Source organism: Rhinatrema bivittatum, chromosome 12 (genome assembly GCF_901001135.1).
Source record: "Rhinatrema bivittatum chromosome 12, aRhiBiv1.1, whole genome shotgun sequence".
NCBI lineage: Eukaryota > Metazoa > Chordata > Amphibia > Gymnophiona > Rhinatrematidae > Rhinatrema > Rhinatrema bivittatum.
This window is the reverse complement of record NC_042626.1, coordinates 22,282,986-22,305,339: the sequence shown is the minus strand read 5'-3', so window position 1 is coordinate 22,305,339 and position 22,354 is coordinate 22,282,986. Positions and strand designations below refer to the sequence as shown.

The window sequence follows — 22,354 nt, the reverse complement described above, 5'->3', positions numbered from 1 at the left end:
CCTGCTAATTTTTTGTTCCTGAAGTACCCCAGATCAATCCAGAGACCCAGGCCCTTATTTACGAAAGATCGAAGACCATTAGACTTGCATGATTGCAATCTGAGGAGCTTCATTATATGTATATTCACAACAGAGACAGGATTTCTAGGTTTTAATTGGATCCATGAGATTGTTCTGGATATAGTTCAGCGGGTTCCACCCCTTGGTTTGGCATTCGTCCTGGGAAGATGGGGTATAGTTGTTTCACTCTGATTTGGCTTGGGTACAGGTCAATACTGAGGGACTGCAGGTGGCACTCTCAGTTATGGAGCAGTGCCCAAAGTTTTTGTTCTCTGCCTCCATCTGCTGGTTGGGATGCAAAGCCCACTTGTCTGGACTGATTTGTGATACTTCAGGAACAAAAATTAGCAGGTAAGAACCAATTTCCTATTCTCTTCCCATAAAATAAACAAGGCAAGAACAGGATTAAACAAACCTTAAAATATAAACAAAAGAGAAAACTGCATAACATCAAATCCCTCAGATGCCAACTAAATTAAAACATTCTGAGCAAATCACTGCATTATCTAAATGCCTGCTGAAATTTAAAAAAAAAAAAAAAGTCTTGAGTATTGCTTTAAATATCTTTGTACACGTTACTAGGCAAAGACTTTCAGGCAAAAAGTTTGAAAGTAGCAATAAAAAAATGCACTTTCTCTTGTCGAGCCACACAGAGGAATGTAAAGTGTTTGTGTATCTGATCCAGGCAAAGGAAATGAAGGCAATTGCCTCCGATGCCAAAATTTCATAGGCACCAGAGCTCCGCCACCACTGCCATGCTGTCAATCCAGTGCTAGTCCAACGACAGCAACAATTTCGGGGCAAGAAATTCAACGTGGGGTCTACCAGCCCTTGCCCATTTAGAGGCCCTATGGGGACCACACCCTTCCTCCTACACGGGCTTCCTGTTACAATGGAAATCTGAGAGTGAGATGGGCCATTGCAGGGCCTGTGAGTGCTGGTAGGCCTCGTGCTTAACTTCCTATCCTGAAGTTGCTGCCATTTTTGGGCTGGCGTCAATATAAAGGGCAGTGGGAGCAGTTTCAAAGGGAGTTAACTGGCCCTGCCCTGATTCACTACAATTGTCCAGCTGCCCCAAACCACATTCAAAGTTCTGCTTCTGCTTACTCTGCCACTGTACTTTCTGTGAAGTGTCCCTAGCTGCAGGAGGAGGAGATGCCTGTACTAGCTTCAGATTTTTGCGTATTTTCCGAGTTTCTTAGATGAGCTGCTCCTGTGCATTATAACATTTGTAAAATTAGATTCTTTATCCTCACAGCAAATGGAGCGAGTTTTTCCATGGTTCAGTGTCAAAAAGTCCAGGTTTTGGGAGCCAAATAAACTATCAAACAAGTAAGTAATTTTAAGGGGGATTTTCCCCAGTCTTTTTCATTACTAGCCTAGAGGTGCTTGATGTCTTCATGTTATGAGTGTTCAAAATGAGCCTTGTCCAGTGCTTTTGCTATTAGTGTCAGGTTTCTCTAACACAAGACACTATTAGACAGATCTTGTGGATGATCATGAGTGGACCATTCACCACCACTGCAGGGTTAAAGATCATCTGCTTTGGGTGCTGTGTGGCTGAGATCTTAGAGGGTCTGTCTCCTGTATGGACATTACACTCCTTTGCGCTTTACCTGAGAGAGAGGATTTTAATTTCATTGTTCCTGTATATTATGTTTCCTGCTTAAATTTGCCTTCAAAAAACCACATCATCTTATCCAGCTGTATTAGTGCTTAAGCTCTTGATAACTGTGAGTGCAGTGCTGGCTAGGGGAGTATGGGTCTCCAAGGCTGCATCCTTCCATAGTGATTCTGGTCTTCTCTGTAATTCTGCTTGTTTGCAGCAGTGGCATGCTGCCCAATGCAGTACTTCCTCCCTCGCTGGACCATAACTATGCTCAGTGGCAGGAGCGAGAGGAGAATGGCCAGACGATACAGCCTCCTTTAATGAAGAAGATCATTCCAGCCCCCAAGGCCAGAGGACCCGGAGAGCCGGATTCCCCGATGCTGCTTCATCCTCCTACACCACCAGCTTCAAGTAAGAGGGTGCAAATCATAAATGCCCCTGTCGAATGTCTACACGGCCAGCCTTCATTAAAAGCAGCCTGGTTCTTGATATGCACAGGAATACTGATCCTTAACCTTGTCCATGAAAGCCATTACTTAAAGTAATGTGCTAAGATGGGCAAAAGCCATCTCATAAAACTGTATTTGAAATCTATATTTCAGCTACCCCCCCCCCCCCCCCCCCCCAAAAAAAAAAAAAAGTTGCCTGCATAGCAACTACTTTCTAATTCCTTTCCATGGTGACTGGAACTAGAGGACATTTAAGTATTTCCCAGATTTCTTGAATGCATTTTGCAGTTTATGATCCTGATTCAGTAAATCCCGCCTACACAGAAATACTTTCAACGGTTGGCAGTTTTGATGATTTACCAACCCGTGTCCGTTTACATGCCACTGAAACTTGTCTCCCAAAGTAAATTTGGAACAGCATTTGATGGACAAATAAAATTTTGCTGCAGCAAAACCTCCTTGACGACAAATCAGTTGTGGAATGGAGGAGTAGCCTAGAGGTTAGAGCAGAGGGCTATGAACCAGGAGCCCAGGGTTCAAGTCCCTCTGTTACTCCTTGTGACCATGGGCAAGTCACTTTACCCTCCATTGCCTCAGGTACAAACTTAGATTGTAAGCCCACTGGGGATAGGGAAATACCCACAGTACCTGAATTTAATCTGCTTTGAAGTGCTGAAAAAGTGCAAAATGCAGAATAAATAAGCTGGGTGAGAACTAAAAATTAGTTCTCACCCAGCTTATTATAAAGAACTGGAAACTGAAAAGTTCATGGCACTCTGGATGGGAAATAAGCCTTTAATTTCTAGATGTGTCCTATTTCCTTGACATAATGTTGTAGGTGCTTAGGTGGATACAGCTGATTCTCCCTTTAAGCCAACAGTGGGTTTGAGGTCCTTCATGTGATGGTTTCTCATCTATTCTCTCATGAACCCTTTGCAGTTTGAAGCATAACCAGCCGTGTGTGTGTGTTTTTTTGCCTGGAAGGTTTTGACAGAAGCAGGGAGGACAGTCCTGAACTGCACCCACCCCCAGGTGTAGAAGATAATCGGCAATGTGCATTGTGTCTGAAATACGGAGATGATAATGCTAATGTGAGTATTGGTAACAACGTCTCATTAAACATCCACACAGCCCTGAAACAAAAGGTAGCACTGAATTAAAGGAAGTAAAAAAAAAAAAAAAGATTTGAAACATTTTTCTTCTGTCAGTTGATTGCTAGTATGTGACAAAAACAGTTGCTGCTTTAGTGCAGGGTTCATGGGCCTTGTATGCAGCCTAAAGCTGGGAGCACATCTGGAACTGGTCTCAGAATAACAGAGGAAAATAACATTGCATCATGCTTGTAGAAGGTAGTAGTGCTATGTAATGACACCATACACTCCCACAAAATATTAAGAGCAGTGACGTGGACCCACAATGTGATTGGCTAATTTAAAGATGACACTTTGGTCTGGCTCAGTAGTAGTAGACTTGCAGAGTGGCCTTATTAAACAAGTGAATTCACTTCCAGTGGAGCAGTGAATAAAGAAAAAAGATTAGATTTGCTTCAAGGCAGAAGGAAGACTCCTTGAATCTATCAGTTCTTTGGCATAAGGAATTGATAATTCCTCCACTAACATGTTCAAGGCAGGGGTTGCTTCTGACTTGAATGTTTTTAGCAGAGTTGTTTGCTTATGCCCCTGCCGAGCATCTGAGGGGTGCTCGGCAGATCTCCTGTTCATCTTTGTAGTCCCTTCCTCTCCCTCAGATTCTCTGTGCTTGTTCCTTGCTTTCCTGAATTCTGATGCAGTCCTTGACCTCACTTCCACAGAGAGGCTGTTCCATATGTCTGTATTTGGTCAGGCTCTGTCTGTGTTCTGCATATGTGACTGAGATGAGGGGGTGGGGCCAGCTTTTAAAAAATAGATTGCAGGACAGAGCTGGGCTTTATTTGATGGGCCAGGACAGACTGAATGAATCGGGGTGGGGGGGGGGCAGCACAGTAACTGTTCGCACAGGGCAGCAAAAAGCCTAGCATCTGGGGTTTTTTGGTGTAGGTTCTTTCCTTCAGCCTTGCCTCCTCCTTTGATTTCGTTACCTATTTCCTGAGGGAGTAAACCTACCGACAGCTTTCACTTTGAACCGATTCTTCACTGTGGATTAGGATATCTGTCTGGACAGCAGCAATAGTAATAATAGTGTTGACAGGGTTTATTTTGTACTTATTTGTCCAGATTACTGATTGGTTCCTATTATATAAAGTTATTCCCTGCCACCTAATTGGCCAGTAGTCTGTAGATTTCAGACAGGGGTGGATGAGAGGGATAAAAAAAACCAAGGAAACAGAAAACAATATTCAACTTCAAAGCACAAGCAAGTAAAATTTCCCAGCAAAAAGAAAGACTTCAGAGTCCAAATAATCAAGCAAAACTGGATTCTGGTGTGTGCCTGGTGAATTCACTTTTAGAAGCTTGTCTTCTCTGGTTCTATAGGATTCTGGGCGCCTCCTGTATATTGGCCAGAATGAATGGACACACGTGAACTGTGCCTTGTGGTCTGCGGAAGTATTTGAAGATGACGATGGTTCCTTGAAGAATGTGCACATGGCTGTGATCCGGGGCAAGCAATTGGTGGGTAAACCTTGTCTTCTTAAGTTTGTGGTGGGGGCCAGAAAACTGATGCCATATTAATCTTAACCAGTATCTCAAACTGCAAAACACTTTGGTCTGAGTTAAGAATCCTCATTTCCTTTGTTTTTGGTTTATGTAGAGGTGTGAGCTGTGCCTGAAACCTGGGGCCACTGTGGGCTGTTGCCTCACTTGCTGTACCAGCAACTACCACTTCATGTGCTCCCGAACCACAAATTGTGTCTTCCTGGACGATAAGAAAGTGTATTGCCAACGGCACCGAGATCTGATCAAAGGAGAGGCAAGTGCACATTCCTTTAGTGACCACCTTTGTTGTCAATATTTCAAAGCTCTGAGGGTAGAGAAGCCTAAAATCAATGGAGGCTTGCATTCTACATGTGCTATTGCTAACTGGAAGGAAAGTTTTTGTATCCCCAAAGAAATACTGAAACCCTTGTTACTAAAATGTAGGATTCCGGCTTATAACAAATCCCTTCATAGAGCTAAGATATAACTAGAAAGCAATGATCTCGAGCTGTTTGTAATCCTTGTATTTCCCAAGAAATACAGAGCACTACATTAACCCTGGAAATTGGAGAAGAATGATTGTATTGGAGACTTTGCTGTTTTTTATCCCAGATTTTGTCAATTAATTTTGACTGATTCAGTAAACCCCACCTGCCCAATACCTGGATTGTTAGCAGTTTTGTGATGCTTTATCCACCCAAGTCTGGAATCTAGGAAAGCATTTGATGTAGCACTAAAATTTTACAACAAACCTTCTGATTGAAATCCACGGTTAGTAGTAGATCTTTTTCTTTGGCAGTTCCAACGTTATGGAACTCATTGCCTGTGATAATACATCAGGAAAGAGACCATTTAAAGTTTTGAAAACAAGTTAAAGCATTTTTTTGCTAAAGTATATGCATAGTCTATGGAAATCTAGTGCGGTTTTGTAAATGTGCAATAATTGTGTTTTAAGTGTTTGATTTTTGTATGTATTGATATGTAAAAGTTTTGGTTTTTTTTTTTATTGTTTTTAGCATTTTGGGGTTTTTTATGTTTATGGAATTATGAATGTAAAATGTTATCTGCCTTGAAGATACGGATTTGGCGGAATATAAAATGGCTCCCAGAATTATTCATGGCATTCTGATTGGATGGATCTTGAGTCATTAATTCCAGAAGTGTCTCATTTCCTTTTCATAAAGTTGGAGATGTCAGTTCTTATCATAGGTTAATAGTAGTGCTATCTATTAGTATACGCATATAATATATTAAGTAACTAACACTTGCTCTCTTCAGATGGTAACTGACAATGGGTTTGAGGTCCTTCGTCGAGTGTTTGTGGATTTTGAAGGGATCAGCCTTAGAAGAAAGTTCCTAAATGGTCTGGAACCAGATGGCATTCATATGATGATTGGTAAGGCATGAGTTTGAGGGGGTCCCTAATACTGTGCCCCTGAAGTCTGGGTCAGAATGGGGAGCGTTTTGAAGTAGAACGAATTTAAAATGCCATTAGCTGTGATTACTGACAAATGGCTATGAAAACTGACCTTGATGCAGATTAATTTTGTCAAGAAGGGTTTGAGCATTTGCCAGGGTAAATCAGTTCAGTCCCACCTCTGTGCTCAGACATTGACCTACAATAAAAGTAATCTGAACTATTTTACTTTAGATTAAGCATCCCTATTCCCTTACCAACCTTCAATAATTGACAAATCATTATTAAGCAGCAAAATGCCACATGTAGGGGAGAGCTGCTGTGTGTGTACTTGGGGCAAGAGCTTCTGGCTCAGAGATTGAGTCTGACAGACATACAGAGACCTTCCAGTCTGGCAACTCCTGTGCTACGTGGGAGGAAGGAGAGCATCACCCTGGTGTGACAAGAAATGATCTTTAGGACCAGCACCTTCCAGATGATGCAGTATCCTCTCGCACAGAGGATGTGTGCATATGCCCAGGAAGGGGAAGAGTCAGGATGGCCACTGTAGTTGGCAATTAAGTGAGCATGAGGATCGCTTGATAACTTGCCGACCTAGTGCAAAGGTGGTAGGCTACTGCTGGGGGAGGAGTCAGATATCATGATACATGGGGGCACTAATAACATAAAAAGGGTTGGGAAGGAGGTTCTGGAAGCCAAATTTAGACTTTTAGATAGAAAGTTAACATCCAGAACTTCCATGGTAGCAATCTCAGAAATGCTCCCCATTTCATGTGCAAAGACCCCAGTGGCAAGCCCAGCTCTGGAGTCTCAGTGTGAGTGAGGTGATGGTTCAGAGAAGAGGGCTTTAGATGTGTTAGTAACTGGGTAATGTTTTGGGGAAGTGGGATCCTATTCTGAAAGGATGGGCTCCACCTTAACCTTCTTGTTCTATTATTTAAAAAGAGAGGACCGCTTCTAAACTAAATCATGGGGAAAATAGACGGTCCCTCAGGAGTGCATGGTTCAGAGTAAGGTGTTTTCAAAGGATACTGGCATAACTAGGACATTAGAATATCCTGATAAGAGAGATCGTGACAGATGCAGAAGTAACCTAGGTGTATTTAAATAAAGAGCAGACAGAGATAAGATTCTAGAACTTTCAAACATGCCCTACTGAGCATGTGCAGCTGTGGTCATCATCCTACCCCCTAGGGCGGAGTTCCTCAGTTTCTCCCCCCCCCTCCCCCACCCCCAATGAACCGTGTGGTTGTGGAAGCCGCGTGTCTCACAGTATTCAGCTTTGCTCTCTCCTCACAGTTCTGCGAATTCCCCCCCCCCCCCCCCCCCCCCCCAGAGCTGCAGCTGTTTTTCTTTCCTTTAGCTTACGGTAGTTTTATTTCTTTTCCTTTTTCTTCTTTCCTCTGTCTGCCAGCCGAATGGCAGGCCTTAGTCACTGTGCAGTCTGGCAGAGTCTATTTCTATCCTTTAAAAATAAGTAAATATTCCCTGTACATACCCAGATCAGACCAGACTCCTGGGTTTATTCATCCCTGCCAGCAGATGGAGACAGAGAAAAGCCTCGCTGACACTGCTTGAAAAGCCCTGGTGCCACCTGCAGTAGCTCAGTATTTCTGTCTCCAGCAGATGGCTGGTGCATAAACCTGCAGTCATTCTTTACCCTTGCTTTTTTATAGATTTTTTGGGTGAGTCTTCCTCCCAGGGGACTGGTTCTTTTGGGAACCATTCCCTGTTCGGTCGAGGTGGACCAGTTGAGGTCCAGTTTGTTCCGTGGAGTGCACATCTGGTGGTCCAGATCCCTCTCCTCACGAGACCGGCCTTGCGGCTTTCAGCCCTTCTTCCAGGGTTTTTCTCTCCTTTTGGTTCAGGGGCTGATTTGAGCTGGACAGTTCCTTTCAGCCGTAGGAGAGAAGCTTCCCTATCAATTTTTGTAAGGTTTGTTAAAGTTTAAAAAAAAAAAGTAAAACAGCAAAGAAAGAAGTTGGCTGCTGGTAAGACTCTGGGGTGATTCCCCCCTCCTCCCCCTCGCAGTTTGCGCCAGTTTATTTTTTTTAGACTTTTTTTCTTGTTTTACTTCACTTGAGTTTTTCTGTCTGCATGGTTTGCGGCTTGGCTTGCCGCCCATGTGGGACGGTCCCGGCGCATCTCAGCAGGGCAGGCCTTTGTTTCGGGGGGGGGGTGGGGGGAAGGGAGTCTCAAACTTCGGTGGCTGTGTAAGTGTGTGACTGCTGCGATCGGGCTGGTTTCTGAGGCTCCTGCAGTCGCCGGCTCCCTTGAGATGGGAGCGGTGGCCATTTTGGTGCCAGATTCACGCGCACCGCCATTTTCAAAGGGGGAGGGAGATTTTCCTCCGCGGCTTTCCCCGGTCTCCTCCGGAAGTAAAAGTATGCAGACCCCCTTACCACAGGGGCCTGGGGGAGACCAGGTCCCAAGATTTCCTCCAGGTTTATGCCCTTTTTCCACAGGTTTTATTCTCCTGCTGCACCAGGCCTATCTGAAGCAGGTGGAAGGGTTAGGGGGTCTGCAGCTGCCCCTGATACCTCAGAGTCCATGCCAGCAGCTTCCTGGGGCCGACTCAGGGTCCACGCGGCCACATGACTTGGAAATCCTGGAGGTACCCAGCCCGGGAAAGGCAACAGGGACTTAACAGGTCCCGGTGCCTCCGGCAGGGGCAGCAGCAGCGACGGGGTCCTCAGCCCAGGCTCTGATATCCCTGACATAGATCAAGGGGATGATGTAGGGATACAGTCGGTGATGGGGGGATGATCCTAAAATTCTCCGGTTGTTCCAGAGGGAGGAGTTGGACCCTCTGCTTCTGCAAGTTCTTGAGCTTGATTTGAAAGCTCCTCAGGAGGTTCCGGAATTAGACAGGGCAGATCCTGTCCTGGACAGTCTTTGGGGGGGCCCCCCTTCCGCATTCCCTTATCATAGGTTGGTGTAGCAGTTAGTTAAAATGAATGGAATTCTCCAGACTCCGGCTTGAGGGTAGGTAGAGCTATGGCCAAACTCTACCCCTTGCCAGAACAAATGTTAGAACTTTTTGCGCTTCCGCAAGTGGACACAGCAGTTTCCGCGGTCACTAAGAAAACTATGATCCCAGTGGCGGGGGCCGTGGCACTCAAAGATGTCCAGTTTCGGAAATTAGAGCTCCATCTCAAGAGAATTTTTGAAAGGGCGGCTTTGGGGCTCCGAGCTGCCATGTGCTCCGGCTTTATGCAAAGGGCATGTTTACGCTGAATGCAGAATTTTCAGGATGGCCAAACGCTACCTGGGTCCGGCACATCGGATGCTGATCGCGTGGAGGCGTCTGTTACATATGTGGCGGATGCCCTGTATGATTTGGTGCATTTGCTGTCTGGTGTGATGAGTTCTGCGGTCGCGGCCCGACGTTTGCTATGGCTCAGTCACTGGTCTGCGGATGTATCCTCTAAGGCCCAGTAAGGTTCCTTGCCTTTAAAGGGTCGTCTCTTGTTTGGGGAACAGCTGGAACAGCTGATCAAATAATTGAGTGAAACAAAGGTACATAAGTTACTGGAGGATAAGCCTAGAAATCGCCAGGGGTTTCAGGCCCGGTCCCGTTTTCGAGACGGGTAGTTTTATTTCTTTTCCTTTTTCTTCTTCTTTCCTCTGTCTTCCAGCCGCTTGGCAGGCCTTAGTCACTGTGCAGACTGGCAGAGTCTATTTCTATCCTTAAAAATAAATAAATACTGCACCAGCAGTTTAGTATGTATCCTCTCCTTGCTCTATCTGTTTTTGTACCTTTGTCAGGTGTCTGTGGGTGATCTGTATAGGCTTCTCAGCCTGGGGACTCACCTGAATTCTACCTGGTTAGGAGTTCCATGTCGTTTCTCCGCCTGATCGGCATCGATGGAGGTTCAGACAGTGCAGAGATCGAGGACAACACTGTTCCTGAGGGGGGGGGAGCTTATCCTCCCCAGTCTCCATGGACAGGAGCCCTGTATGACTTAGCCTCCCCTCTTGTTCGCTGGTATGGCAGTGCAGTCTCCTTGTGAGAGAGGGTGAGCAGGAGCCTGGGAAAGCAGCTTGTTGCCGCACCTTCGGTGCCATGCCCAGTAATGGCTGCCCATGCACTTCTGTGACCAGCACACTGTTGCTCTGACGCATCAATGTCAGGACCACATCGGGGACCAGGACTGCCATTGAACTCCATGGTCACCCTTGACGCAATTGAGGTGTGTGACTGCCCTCGATGCCAAAAGGGCCTTCCATACCATAGGCATTTGTGAACTCGCAGCACCGGAGACATCGAGTGCCTTAGGCTTCGAGGTGATGGAATAGTCCATTCCATGGATGTCTCTGTTCCATTCCATTCCATGGATGCCTCTGACCCATTCCATGCCATGGGTGCCATTGATGCCTCAATGACCTGGTGCCATCAATGTCCTCAATTCCATCGAAGTGCACAAGTGGCCACCCCCTGATGCCATCGAGGGGCGTGACCTTGAAGCCATGGCCACCCTCGGGACTGTCGAGATGCATGGCCTCAATGCAGAGTAGCTCCTGGTGAAAATTAGGGGTTTCTCCCGCCAGGTCTTACCTTTGATGTCTGCTGAGCTCAATGGGCACTTTTTGATAAGGACCACTATTGCCAGTCATTCTTGCCTGCGGAACCCTACCTCAGTGAGAAGAGTTCTAATCCATCTACTTGGCCTCCATGGCTGAGGGAGTTGGGAGACGAAGGACCCCGTAATAGAGGTGCTGCTTTTTGGTTGCAGTGGCTTGCAAGCTATACTTCCCCATTTTAGGGATAACCCTGTCTGCGGACAGGGGAGTCCTGGTTCATTTATCAATTGATCCATTTACTGATCTGCCGTGCTTTCTATTCTGAGATTGCCCTTGCCCTGCCCTGGTACCCTTAGAGTTCCAGGCTGGTGAAGAAATCCTGTTTGACACGAGTTTGCTCTTGCGGCACCCCGGCTTCCTGTCTCTTAGTGGAGTGTTTCTAGATTTCTTCCCTGTGGAATTCGCTCTCAATTTCAGCGGTTCCAAGTAGGCTGAGGGGCTCTATCTCGGTGGGTAATTCCCTACTGGAATCGGCATGGCCGCATATCTGCCGATGTCCTTTTTATACTCGGCCCCTCATTCAAAATGGCCGCCAGGTTACAAATATCATTCCCCACATTCAGCCCTTTAAAAATGGCTGCAGGCTTCCCCATGTCATTTCCCATATATGGCTTTTCAACAAAATGGCCGCCGGTTTGCTGATGTCATTTTCCTTTTATGGCACACTCCATATTTGGTCTTTCTCCCGTGTACCTCATTTCCTGCTGTCAATTGCAGAGCCGGTGGATTTCTCTTAAAATCGGCGTTTTCACAGCGGCAAAGTTGTCAGCTGCGAATAAGAAATTACAAACAGGCAGCACATAACCCAGTATACGTAAATACCACAAAGAGGATGCTTTTTTCAGAGGCTTCTTTTCATATGGTTCCAAGATATTTCATTTTTTATTCTTGTTGCAGCGTGTATAACTTGTAAGTGTCCTTTCCATTCAATGGCCACTTATTGAATTGAAAGCTTATACGCATTAATCAAAGGTCTGTTTCCACTCTTCTTGACACAGAATTTTCAGGCAGCAGGATTCTCCTGAAGCTCCCTGAGGAAGGAGTCTCACGCTCCGAAACACTGCAGTGTCGGAGGACAGACTTCAGGACTACATAAGAGACTGCCAGTCCCAGAGATAAATGCATGTCATGTTCTCATAAGTAGTGCACTACTCTGATGCATTTATAGCTCCAGTCAGGAGAATTCATGAACTCAGTATAAGCGACCTATGATTAGAAAGTCCTTGTGCCTCATAGGCTTCATATATAAGCCATTAGCACAGTGTGACACTTTATGACGGTCGCATTATACTTTCATCAAGAGATGGCAAAAGAGCTTATGTTATAGCCAAATCCATATTAACTTGTTGAGTTCATTTCTTTTTTGCTACCTTTTGGGTCTTTTTTTCATGGGTTCTACATTAGGCATTTCCACCCAGGATGAGGACTCTGGACAATACTTTGACATCCTTGGCCTAATGTGCGGAAGTGGTCAAATCAGCAAATAGAATGTTAGATATTATTACGAAAGGAATAGAAAGTAAAACAGGGGATATAATATAGAAACAGTAGTGATGGCAGAAAAGGACCTAATGGCCCATTCAGTCTGCCCAGCAAGCTCCCATAGTTATTAGTTTCCCATACCTATCAGTTACTCAGGCTGCCAAGATCAGGGCTCTTGTTGGACTCAGCCAAAATATTTTATAACTGCATTGTTAATAGAGGGACATGGTTAGACCTTATCAGGGTTGATTTAAGCAGGGCAGTAGACTTTAGGTTGGCTGAAACTGATTAATATTTGACAATTTAAAAATATATCCTGTCAGTTTCTTGAAATGTTTGACTTTGTCAGAAAATCTTATATAATTGCATTGTTGATAGGAGTGTCTTTTAAGCAAGGCTGAATTTGAAAAGAGCTGTATTGTAATAATTATTTGAGACATTAAGAATTTAAAGGTAAGGTTTCTTTTTTGAGTCAATTGTAAGCACTTTGCAAGACAGTCAGGGCCTGGGGGAGGGGGAGCATCTTGTAATTAGCAACTCAAAAAAGGCTTGAGCACACCAGACAAAGGTGCCCACTGTTTAATTCCCTCCCACCCTGCCCCTCTACCTCCCCACCCCAGGGCTTGTTCTTCTAATATAGTCCACCTGGATTAAGAATTGGAAACTTGTTAATTTAGTAATTTAACAGTTCCTTAGGTGTTCTGCATCAAATAAATTGATCAAAATGAAGACTATCCAATGTAACAACTGTGGAGCCTTTATTTTGAGGCAAATCATCTGGAAGCTTAGGGCTTGCTCCATTTGTTCAGAACTCACTTCCATGAAAGAGGAATAGGCTGAATTAGCTGCGATAAAGAAAATATCAGCAACTAACAAGAATCCACACAGTTTTACTAAGGAGAGGTCAAAAGACCATGAAAAAAGTGGTTTACAGTGGGCACAGGTAAGACAAGACATATGACCCAAAGATCATAATGCATCTGTCGATCATGGTGCGACTGCACCTTGAGTGTTATGTGCAGAGGGCTTATCAAGCAGTGTCAGCAAGGCTTTTCTCTGTCTCCATCTGCTGGCAGGGATGAATAAACCCAGGAGTTTGGACTGATCCGGGTATGTACAGAGAAGTGCAGTCCTGGTTGTCCCATTCTAAAGATATAGTGGAAGTAGAAAAGGTACAGGGAAGGGGAATCAAAATGATAAAGGGGATAAATTGACCTCTCCTCTGAGGAAAGATTAAATAGGTTAAGGCTCTTGAGCCTGAAGAAGAGAGGGCTGAAAAGAAGTATGATAGAGGTCTATAAAATCTTGAGTGAGGTAAAACAGGTGACTAGGGAATGGTTATTTATCCTTTCAAATAATACTTGGACTAGCTGACATTCTATGAAGCTAATAGCACCTTTAAAACAAAATGGAGAATGATTGGATGTGTTCCTTGGGATCCTGTTAGGTACTTGTGACCTGGATTGGCCAGTGTCTGAGGCAGGATGCTGAACTTGATGGTCCTTTGATATGTCCCAGGATGGCATTTCTTATGTTTATCTTTTGGTTATCTGGTTAGTTACATCACATGTAATGGATGTAGTTCCTTGGTGTAACATATTGCCCAAATAAGTCATACAGTTGCAGGCTATTCTGGTTTGTTTTTTTTCAGGTTCAATGACTATAGACTGTCTAGGACTCCTGAATGACCTCTCAGATTGTGAAGATAAATTATTTCCTATCGGATATCAGTAAGTAGTCTTTTGGGTTTTTTTTCTGTGTAATGTGGAAGTTTAGTGATCCAGGTCACATGGCCCTGCCTCTTGAAAAGCTGAATATTGGGCCTTCTGGGGCCTTCTCTGGTTTTTCAGTCTAGGAAAGTGCTAGAATAGAGTAATTGGCAACTGGCAAGGTGGGATGTGTGTTCTGACACATGTACGGTCAATCAGATATAACCATATAATTACCATTGGTAAATGTACATATGCCCACCAAAAAAACAGATGGATATCATAAGTCACAGTGTGTCGGGCAAGGAAATATAACAAGACCGGGCAAGAAATTGTACCAAAAAGGACTTTCATTACCAAAGATAAGTAAACATATCTAGAATAAACAATATGGTATAGAGTATTATGTGACAAAAAAATATTTAAAAAAAAAATGTTGGTTTTGTGTGCCAGTTTTGATTAAATAACATGAGTAATTGATAAATGCCTTGGTGTTCCCGTTTAGCGAGGAGCAAAGCTGAGTGATTTTTATCATCTGTTATATGAAGGTCTCTATATTATTCTCTTCTGACTGTGTAAAATTGGGCATGAGTTGGTGCAGTATCTGCTCCTTGGGGTGTGGTAGTTTGTCCAGGTTTGTACTCCCCTCCCCCACCAAGTACCTGAAGATGCCTATAGAAAGGGCCTATTGAAAGTGCTTGCTACACCAAGTGGCCCTGCTGGAAGAGTGTGCTGCTTATGGTACACTGTTTAATTCCTTCAGCATTAAGATCTGGGTATGCATGTCACATACCACTTTAAGAGAATTATTTGGATATGTTCCAGGTGTTCTAGAGTGTACTGGAGTACAACAGATGCTCGGAAGCGCTGTGTATACACATGCAAAATCATGGAATACCGCCCGCCTGCTATGGAACCGGATATCAACAGCACAGTGCAGCATGATGAAAACAGGACAATTGCTCATAGTCCTGCAATTCTAACAGGTAACTCTGGCACATCAAAGATCCTGCCAGTGTGGTATGCAGCTCGGGTACACTTTGAGGCTCTGAGCACTATTTACTACTTAAAGACATTTGGAGATCTTGTGGGTGCTGCGTACAGCTCAGGGACATTCAGAAATGTGTTAGGAAGGGAGAAGATAATGTTAGCTGTCTGTAATAGCTTTGGCAGTACTATATAAAGTAAATTCTACAACTTCACTGGGCTGAAATTTAAATATAATTTTATGTGACCTGTTTATTGTCAAATACTGAGTGGTGGAGAGAGTTATTGGGTCGTAAACTGCAAGTTTCATTGTTTTATGTTGCAACCTCAGCCCTATATAAGAACTTACCATTTATATACAGAATTCTTACAGTGAGAATATATAGCTGGATCAGGTTTATACCCTAAGGCCCCCCTGCAATCTAAGGATACACTATAGTGCTCTTTCTCAGTGCGATCTTTACCACAGACGTATACCAGAAGCGTTGTGCTGCATTGCTGTACAGATGCTATTGTACAGCTTTTATTTTGGGATCAATCATCTGTTCCTTGATTTATATTGTAGAAGTACAGTCTAAAGAGAGCCAGGTAGCAGCTGAATGTTTAACTCCTGCATCCAGCAGTCAGATCTGCAAAAACTGGGCTTCATCAAGACCAGTTGGCAGCAGGATCCGAACACCCAGCTACTCCCCTGCCCAGCGATCTTCCGGATCTCGACCTTTGCCTTCCGCAGGTATGCAGTACTCCACATTCCACTGTGTCTAATAACTCTGACAAAATATCTATATGGAGCCCTTTTCTGGGGGTAGAGGACCATGTTATCATTGAAGAGAGATTCTAAATCCTTTGCAAGCACACAGCCAATTTAACTACAGATAGCTCCAGAGCTATCAAAGCTTTGGATTTGTTTAATACTTTAAATTTCTCAGCTCCAGACAGGGCATAAATTCAGTTGCTTTGGTAAATATCTTGTTAAACAATGCTGGTACCGCAAGTGAACACTTTCAGATTTTACGGGCTATCTGTGCTGATCTCGCAGTGCACAAAATCACAGCTGGCTTGCGAGTTTTGAAAATGTTCACTTATGATGCTGGCATTGTGCAGGTGGGAGAAACAGGAGGATTACAATGTAACCTTCTGTCCTTGGAAGCAGTCCAGTTTTGTGGGGATCCTCCTTCCCATTTCAACCCTCCTCAATAAGAGTTGGCCTGAATGCAACTAGGAGAATGATTTTGTGATTTGGGGAACAGCACCTTCAGGAAATTTGTGAGAATTTAAGCCTTGACTTCAGGGCTTTCTTTGAGCCACAATTGCAGTGATGATTTGGGCTGTTGAGGCTGGTAACTTATTTAAATTTAACTCAAGCATTTTTATTAGTACAGAGCTTTCCAAACTGTGGGTCAGGACACAGTGTCATCTGCAGTGTGCAGGTGTGTCGCGCAAGCCTGGTCCACATAGCCGCTCCCCTCCAGCGATTCACTTTTTTTTTTTTTCTTCAGTTCATGGGTTGCTTATTATTAGGTGATTTTTATTTGCTGTCAATCGTGTTTTTTTTGGGGCTTGGTGGGTGGCACCTGAGCCCAGCTGTCCCTGTCATTGGCTGCTGCAATGGAGGGTATTATGCACCTCAGCAGGCTTGAACCCTGAAGGGAGTAAAGCACTTAACTGGCAACAATCAAAAAGAAGAGGTACATGAGTGTGGGGGCCAGACGTGCTTGGGGGGGGGGGGGGAGAGATGAGTGTGTAGGGGACAGATGTGGTTGGGGGAGGAGAGATGAGTGTGTGGGGGACAGACGTGTGCTGGGGGGAGAGAGATGTGTGTGGAGGACAGACAATTTGTTTTATTATTGTTACTCAAATTATAACAACATTAATCTTGGAATATTATCTTTTTAATATAAATGAAATGTTTTCACGAGCTAGGCTGTGTCATGAAACATTTTATTTATGTATATATTTAAGGAAACACATAAATTGTCAAAATACATTTCGTTCATTTAACCTTTAACCTCTGGTTTGCTAGTGTCGTGAAATTTTGTCTAAAAAGTGTGTCACTATCAAGAAAAGTTTGGAAAGCTCTGCATTAGTAGTTCAAGTCAAGTTGCATTCAGATACTGTAGTTCCTTGTATGTACCTGGATCAGTCCAGACAGTGTGTTCAGCCTCCTTTCCAGCAGATGGAGACAGAGAAAAACTCAAAAGGTATTCTATATCAGGACAGTGCTCCCCCTGTGTCCCTTCAGTATTTCTTTGTCTGCAGCAGATGTAGATAGCAGAACCTGTGGTTCCCTTTCTTTGTAGCAGTTTTTGGTTTGTGGAAGTTCTTCTTCCTCCTTCTCTAGTTATAAAGGATCAAGCAAGTATTCCCCCCCTGTTTTATTGTAAACCGGTACGATAAGACCTTGTCTTGAGTATCGGTATAGTAAAAGAATTTAAATAATAATAAATAATTTGGTCATTCTCTTCTCTCCTGTTTAACTAAATTTTTTAATTTGGTTTGTTTTAGGTAGCCCCACACCAGTACCTCATGAAATCGTGACCGTGGGTGATCCTGTATTGTCTTCTGGTTTACGCAGCATTGGCTCCAGGAGACACAGCACATCATCTCTGTCACCACAGCAGTCAAAGCTCAGAATGATCTCACCCACAAGGGCTGGAAACTCCTACTCAAGGCACAGTGTGTCGTCAATATCTGTCTTCACTGGCTCTTCTTCCGATCATGAGTCAAATGCTAAAAGTACGGAGAACTTCCTGGGGTCTTTTCATTCAAACACATCGAGCACAGTAGGACCAAGTTCCACCATTTCTTGTTGCCCAAAAATGGCAGTAAGTAAAGATGGAGGGAAAAATATTCAAATAGCCGGGTCTCATTCCTCAGACATAAAGTACTCTTGTGCTTTGGATTTGTTGCCTAAAAGCATATCGAAAATAGAGAAAGCAAGATTGTCTAACTCCAAGAACTTGGAACATTCAGTCCCCGATTCTAAAGTGTCTGCCCAGTCTGATAGTACGTTGGCTGCAGATTCAGATGTCAGTAAAAGTGGAACTTTGCCAGATCCCCCCACAATGGTTTTTAATTCCCAAGACCTTCCAGCATCTCAGTCTTCACTTACAAGAGGCTCAAGGAATGACAAGGACCAACATGTGGCCTCATCACATGCTGATAAAGCAAACCTGCAAGTTGAGGATATAGCTGCAAAGAACTTGCAGCCTTCTGGAGTCCATAGCATCTCTTGTGTAGCAAGCGAGCAAGCCCTGTCCAGCCCTAAAAACAGGCGGCAAAAAGGGAAGAAACCACCAAAAGAAAACGTCAAAGAGATGCATTTCAACAAATCTTCTGTGGACTCTAATCACACAGTGGCAAACAATGAAGGAAAACACTTAGAATTCAAATTGGATAATCCATCTTTCTCAAATGAAAATACCAGTCAGAGATTAGTCAACAATGTTTCTGGTGAGAAAACTGGGGACAACAAAGATTCTTTGGCACATAGCCCAAATAGTCAACAAGTGGAGACTAAAATGATCTCAAAAGAGCAGCCACCTAGAAAACGTACTGTCAAAGTAACACTGACACCTCTAAAGATGGAGACAGACAGTCTGTCCAAAAGAGCTGTGAAGGAGACAACTTCTGAATCTCTTTGCCACTCTTCAGAACCAGCTGCCTTGGTAAAACCTTCTTCATCTTCTGAGTGCCCAGCAGATGATCCTGTGGATCAATTAAGCTCAGCCAGTGTCTCAACCAAGGAGCCTCAAGTGGGTAATGCATATATTAACCTTCCAGATCAAGAGAGGAACTTGATGCTTCAAGATGGAAATAAGACCCAGGAAGACAGTTCCTACAAGCGGCGGTATCCCAGACGTAGTGCTCGTGCCAGGTCGAACATGTTCTTTGGGTTGACTCCATTGTATGGTGTGAGATCATATGGGGAAGAAGACATCCCCTTCTACAGCAATTCATCTGGTAAAAAGCGAGGAAAGAGGTCAGCAGAAGGTCAAGTGGATGGAGCTGATGACCTAAGCACTTCTTCAGATGAAGATGATGTGTATTACTATAGCTTTTCTCGCACTGTCATTTCTTCAGCAACAGAGGAGAGGCTTACATCACGCACTTTGTTTAGGGAAGAAGAGCAATGTGACCGTCCCAAAATCTCACAGCTGGATGGTGTGGATGATGGCACAGAAAGTGACACCAGCATTACAGCAACCACTGGTAAGGTAAATCAGGTCTCCAAGAGAAATGGTAAAGAGAATGGAACAGAGAGCTTGAAGCTTGATCGATCAGATGAAGCTGCAGAAAAAGAGCATGTGACTAAAAGCTCCACAGGCCACAAAGCAAATGAGCCAAAGATGGAGAACTGCCATTCAGTGAATAGAGTAAAGCCCCAGAGTCAAGATTCTTTAGAGGCTCAACTAAGTTCCTTAGATACTAGTCGCAAAGGACATACCAGTACACCTTCAGATAAAAGCATCCTGGACACTTTCAACACTGAGCTACTAAAATCAGACTCTGATAATAACAACAGTGACGATTGTGGAAACATCCTGCCTTCTGACATTATGGACTTTGTTCTGAAAAATACTCCTTCCATGCAGGCCTTGGGAGAAAGCCCAGAGTCGTCTTCATCTGAGCTCCTTACACTTAGTGAAGGACTAGGTCTTGATAGTAATCGTGGAAAGGACATGGGGCTATTTGAGGTATTTTCTCAACAGTTGCCAAGCACAGAGCCAGTGGATAGTGGGGTTTCCTCCACCATATCAGCTGAAGAACAGTTTGAGCTGCCCTTAGAACTTCCCTCTGATCTTTCTGTCTTAACAACCCGGAGCCCCACTGTACCAAGTCAAAACCACAACAGACTTGCTGTGATTTCAGAGTCTCAGCTCTCCTCACCACGTGAAAGGTCTATACTAGCACTACCTTCAACAGAGAATGAAGAGAAAAGAGTTGCAGTCTCAGAAAAGTCTGTTGCATCTAGTGAAGGAGATTCTGCTCTTCTGGGTCAAGGTGTGGACTCAACTCCTGAGAGTCATTTGACTCCTGACCCATTTATTCAGAGTCACATGGATACAGAACACATAACCAGTCCATCGTGTGGCCAGGTGGAGCAAGGACATGGGGGAAAACAGGACTTAACCAGAAACAGTGGAACTCCTAGTCTTCAAGTGCCAGTTTCTCCCACTGTGCCACTCCAAAGTCAGAAGTACACTCCAAGCTCTTCTGAAAGTCCTTCTAACATTTCAAATGCTGCTGTACAGACTACACCCCCCCATCTCAAACCAACTACAGAAAAACTTCTGGTGGTGAACCAAAATTTGCAGCCACTTTATGTTCTGCAAACTCTTCCCAATGGGGTTACCCAAAAAATACAGTTGACTCCTTCAGTTACTTCAACAGCAAACACAATGGAGTCCAGTGCTTCAGTGTTGGGCCCAATAGGAAGTGGAGTCACCTTGGCTACAGGGTTAAATCCAAGTTTACCACCAGCTCAGTCATTATTCCCTCCAGCTAACAAAGGATTGCTCCCTATATCTCATCACTCTCATTTATATTCCTTCCCAGGAACTGCTCAAACTGGCTTCCCCCCAAATATCAGTAATCCTGCTTCTGGTCTGCTCATTGGTGTTCAGCCACCTCCAGATCCCCAACTCTTGATTTCTGAAGCTAATCAAAGAACGGACCTTGGAACTTCAACTCCAGCATCTTGTCTCAACAAGAAAAGGCCAATATCCCGTCTGCACTCCAGAAAAAATAAAAAGCTGGCCCCCTCTGGGTCCTCTACTGCTGTAGCTCCTCCTGATGTTGTCTCCAACATGACTCTTATTAACTTTACTTCTTCCCAGTTATCAGGGGGTATCCCGAATCACCCAGGTTTGATTGATATGGGAACACTTGGAAATGCCACCTCCCATAGAACTGTTCCTAACATTATCAAACGATCTAAATCGGGAATTGTCTATTTTGAACAAGCTTCTTTACTTCCACAGAACTCAGGAACATCCACTGCAACCACCACTGTTGGCTCCTCATCTGGGATCATTGGGCCAGATGCCAGTCACCTCACAGCTGGATCTGTATCGGGGTTGACTTCTAGTTCACCTGTTCTCAATGTTGTATCCATGCAGGCCACAGCTGCAACCACGTCAGGTGGCTCTGTTCCTGGACAGGTTTTGGGACAGAGTTCTGTAACATTAACAAGCCCAGGATTGCTAGGTGCACCAGACATGGGATCCATAAGCAATTTATTAATCAAAGCCAGCCAGCACAGCCTAGGGCTCCCAGAACAGCACATGGCTTTATCAGGAGGCTCTGGCATGTTTTCACAACTAGGAGTATCTCAAAGCCCAACTACTGGAGCCATGACAGCCACATCAAGTATCTGTGTATTGCCTTCAGCACACACTGTCACTATGGCAGTTACCCAGTCATCCTCTGACTCAGAAGGTCCATATGAACTTCAGCAGCGCATGACACAATTGCTGGGTAGCAAAACTGCAATCATTTCCTCCCCGATGGACCTCGCCAGCCCTCCAGCAGCTCCCCTTTCTACCTTTCCACAATTGGTCGACATTCCAGGCAGTGCTGGACTAGAGCAGAACAAGGTTTCCTCTTCTGTGATGCACGCCAGTTCAGCTTCTCCTGGGGGCTCACCATCGTTGGGACAGCAATCTGCAAGCAGTGTGGGAACTGCCTCTACAAAAACTAAGCAGAAAATGAAGAGAATACAACCTTCCATAGACAAGGGAAATGGGAAGAAGCACAAAACATGCCACACATGGACTAGCTCCGTAGAAGCACACATTCCAGACACTGAAGCCAAGACAGTGCCCGCCCTTTCTACTACAGGGTAAGAGGATGCAAATTGCTTTAAGTTCCTTGGATTCCAAGGAAGGGGAGAGGCAGAAACCAAAGCACTAGGACGTCATGGCTTTGTGTGACAAATTTATTTTGCTTGTGCCATTTGGCTTTAGCTGTTAAGCTTGAAGCTGAGACAATTTTATTTATTAATTTTATTTATTCATAAAATGTATTTCCCACCTCTTTCAATACAGTAGTCCAGGGTGGGTTACAATTTCAGCCATCATCAAACAATTTATAAAAGAGGTTCAGTGTGCATAAGACGCACTGTTGATTCACCTGGTTGGAGAATTGTAACTGCTGTTGGTAGGCTACTTTTCATCTACACTAATTTCAGTAAAATCAACAAAAAAATTGTAGAATGTAGTACACTTCCTTTTGGAAGTAAGAAACTTCTACAGGCACTGAACTTGGTAATCCTTACTATATAGCAAAACAAAGTCCCTTTAGACCTGCTGCAATATTGTATTCTGGCTCAGATGTTACTGAAATTTGGTGAAATTGGTCTTGCTTATTGAATGGACTTGCCGTTGATAGGTTTGTATGTGGAGAGAGTACAGCAGTGAGGG

General features: G+C 44.2%; 1 protein-coding gene across 5 annotated transcripts in view; it reads left to right on the top strand.

Annotated features, from left to right (window-relative positions):
- The window catches only part of KMT2A (lysine methyltransferase 2A), a 152,591-nt gene that overhangs the window by 115,535 nt on the left and 14,702 nt on the right, over positions 1 to 22,354 (top strand). For all 5 annotated transcript variants that reach the window (XM_029574143.1, XM_029574140.1, XM_029574142.1 and 2 more), the window contains 10 exons: positions 1,319 to 1,392; positions 1,887 to 2,080; positions 3,103 to 3,209; positions 4,590 to 4,727; positions 4,867 to 5,025; positions 6,030 to 6,147; positions 13,886 to 13,964; positions 14,769 to 14,929; positions 15,496 to 15,663; positions 17,436 to 21,774. In XM_029574143.1, the coding sequence (XP_029430003.1) occupies positions 1,319 to 1,392; positions 1,887 to 2,080; positions 3,103 to 3,209; positions 4,590 to 4,727; positions 4,867 to 5,025; positions 6,030 to 6,147; positions 13,886 to 13,964; positions 14,769 to 14,929; positions 15,496 to 15,663; positions 17,436 to 21,774 (5,537 nt within the window). The remainder of the gene's footprint in view (positions 1 to 1,318; positions 1,393 to 1,886; positions 2,081 to 3,102; positions 3,210 to 4,589; positions 4,728 to 4,866; positions 5,026 to 6,029; positions 6,148 to 13,885; positions 13,965 to 14,768; positions 14,930 to 15,495; positions 15,664 to 17,435; positions 21,775 to 22,354) is intronic.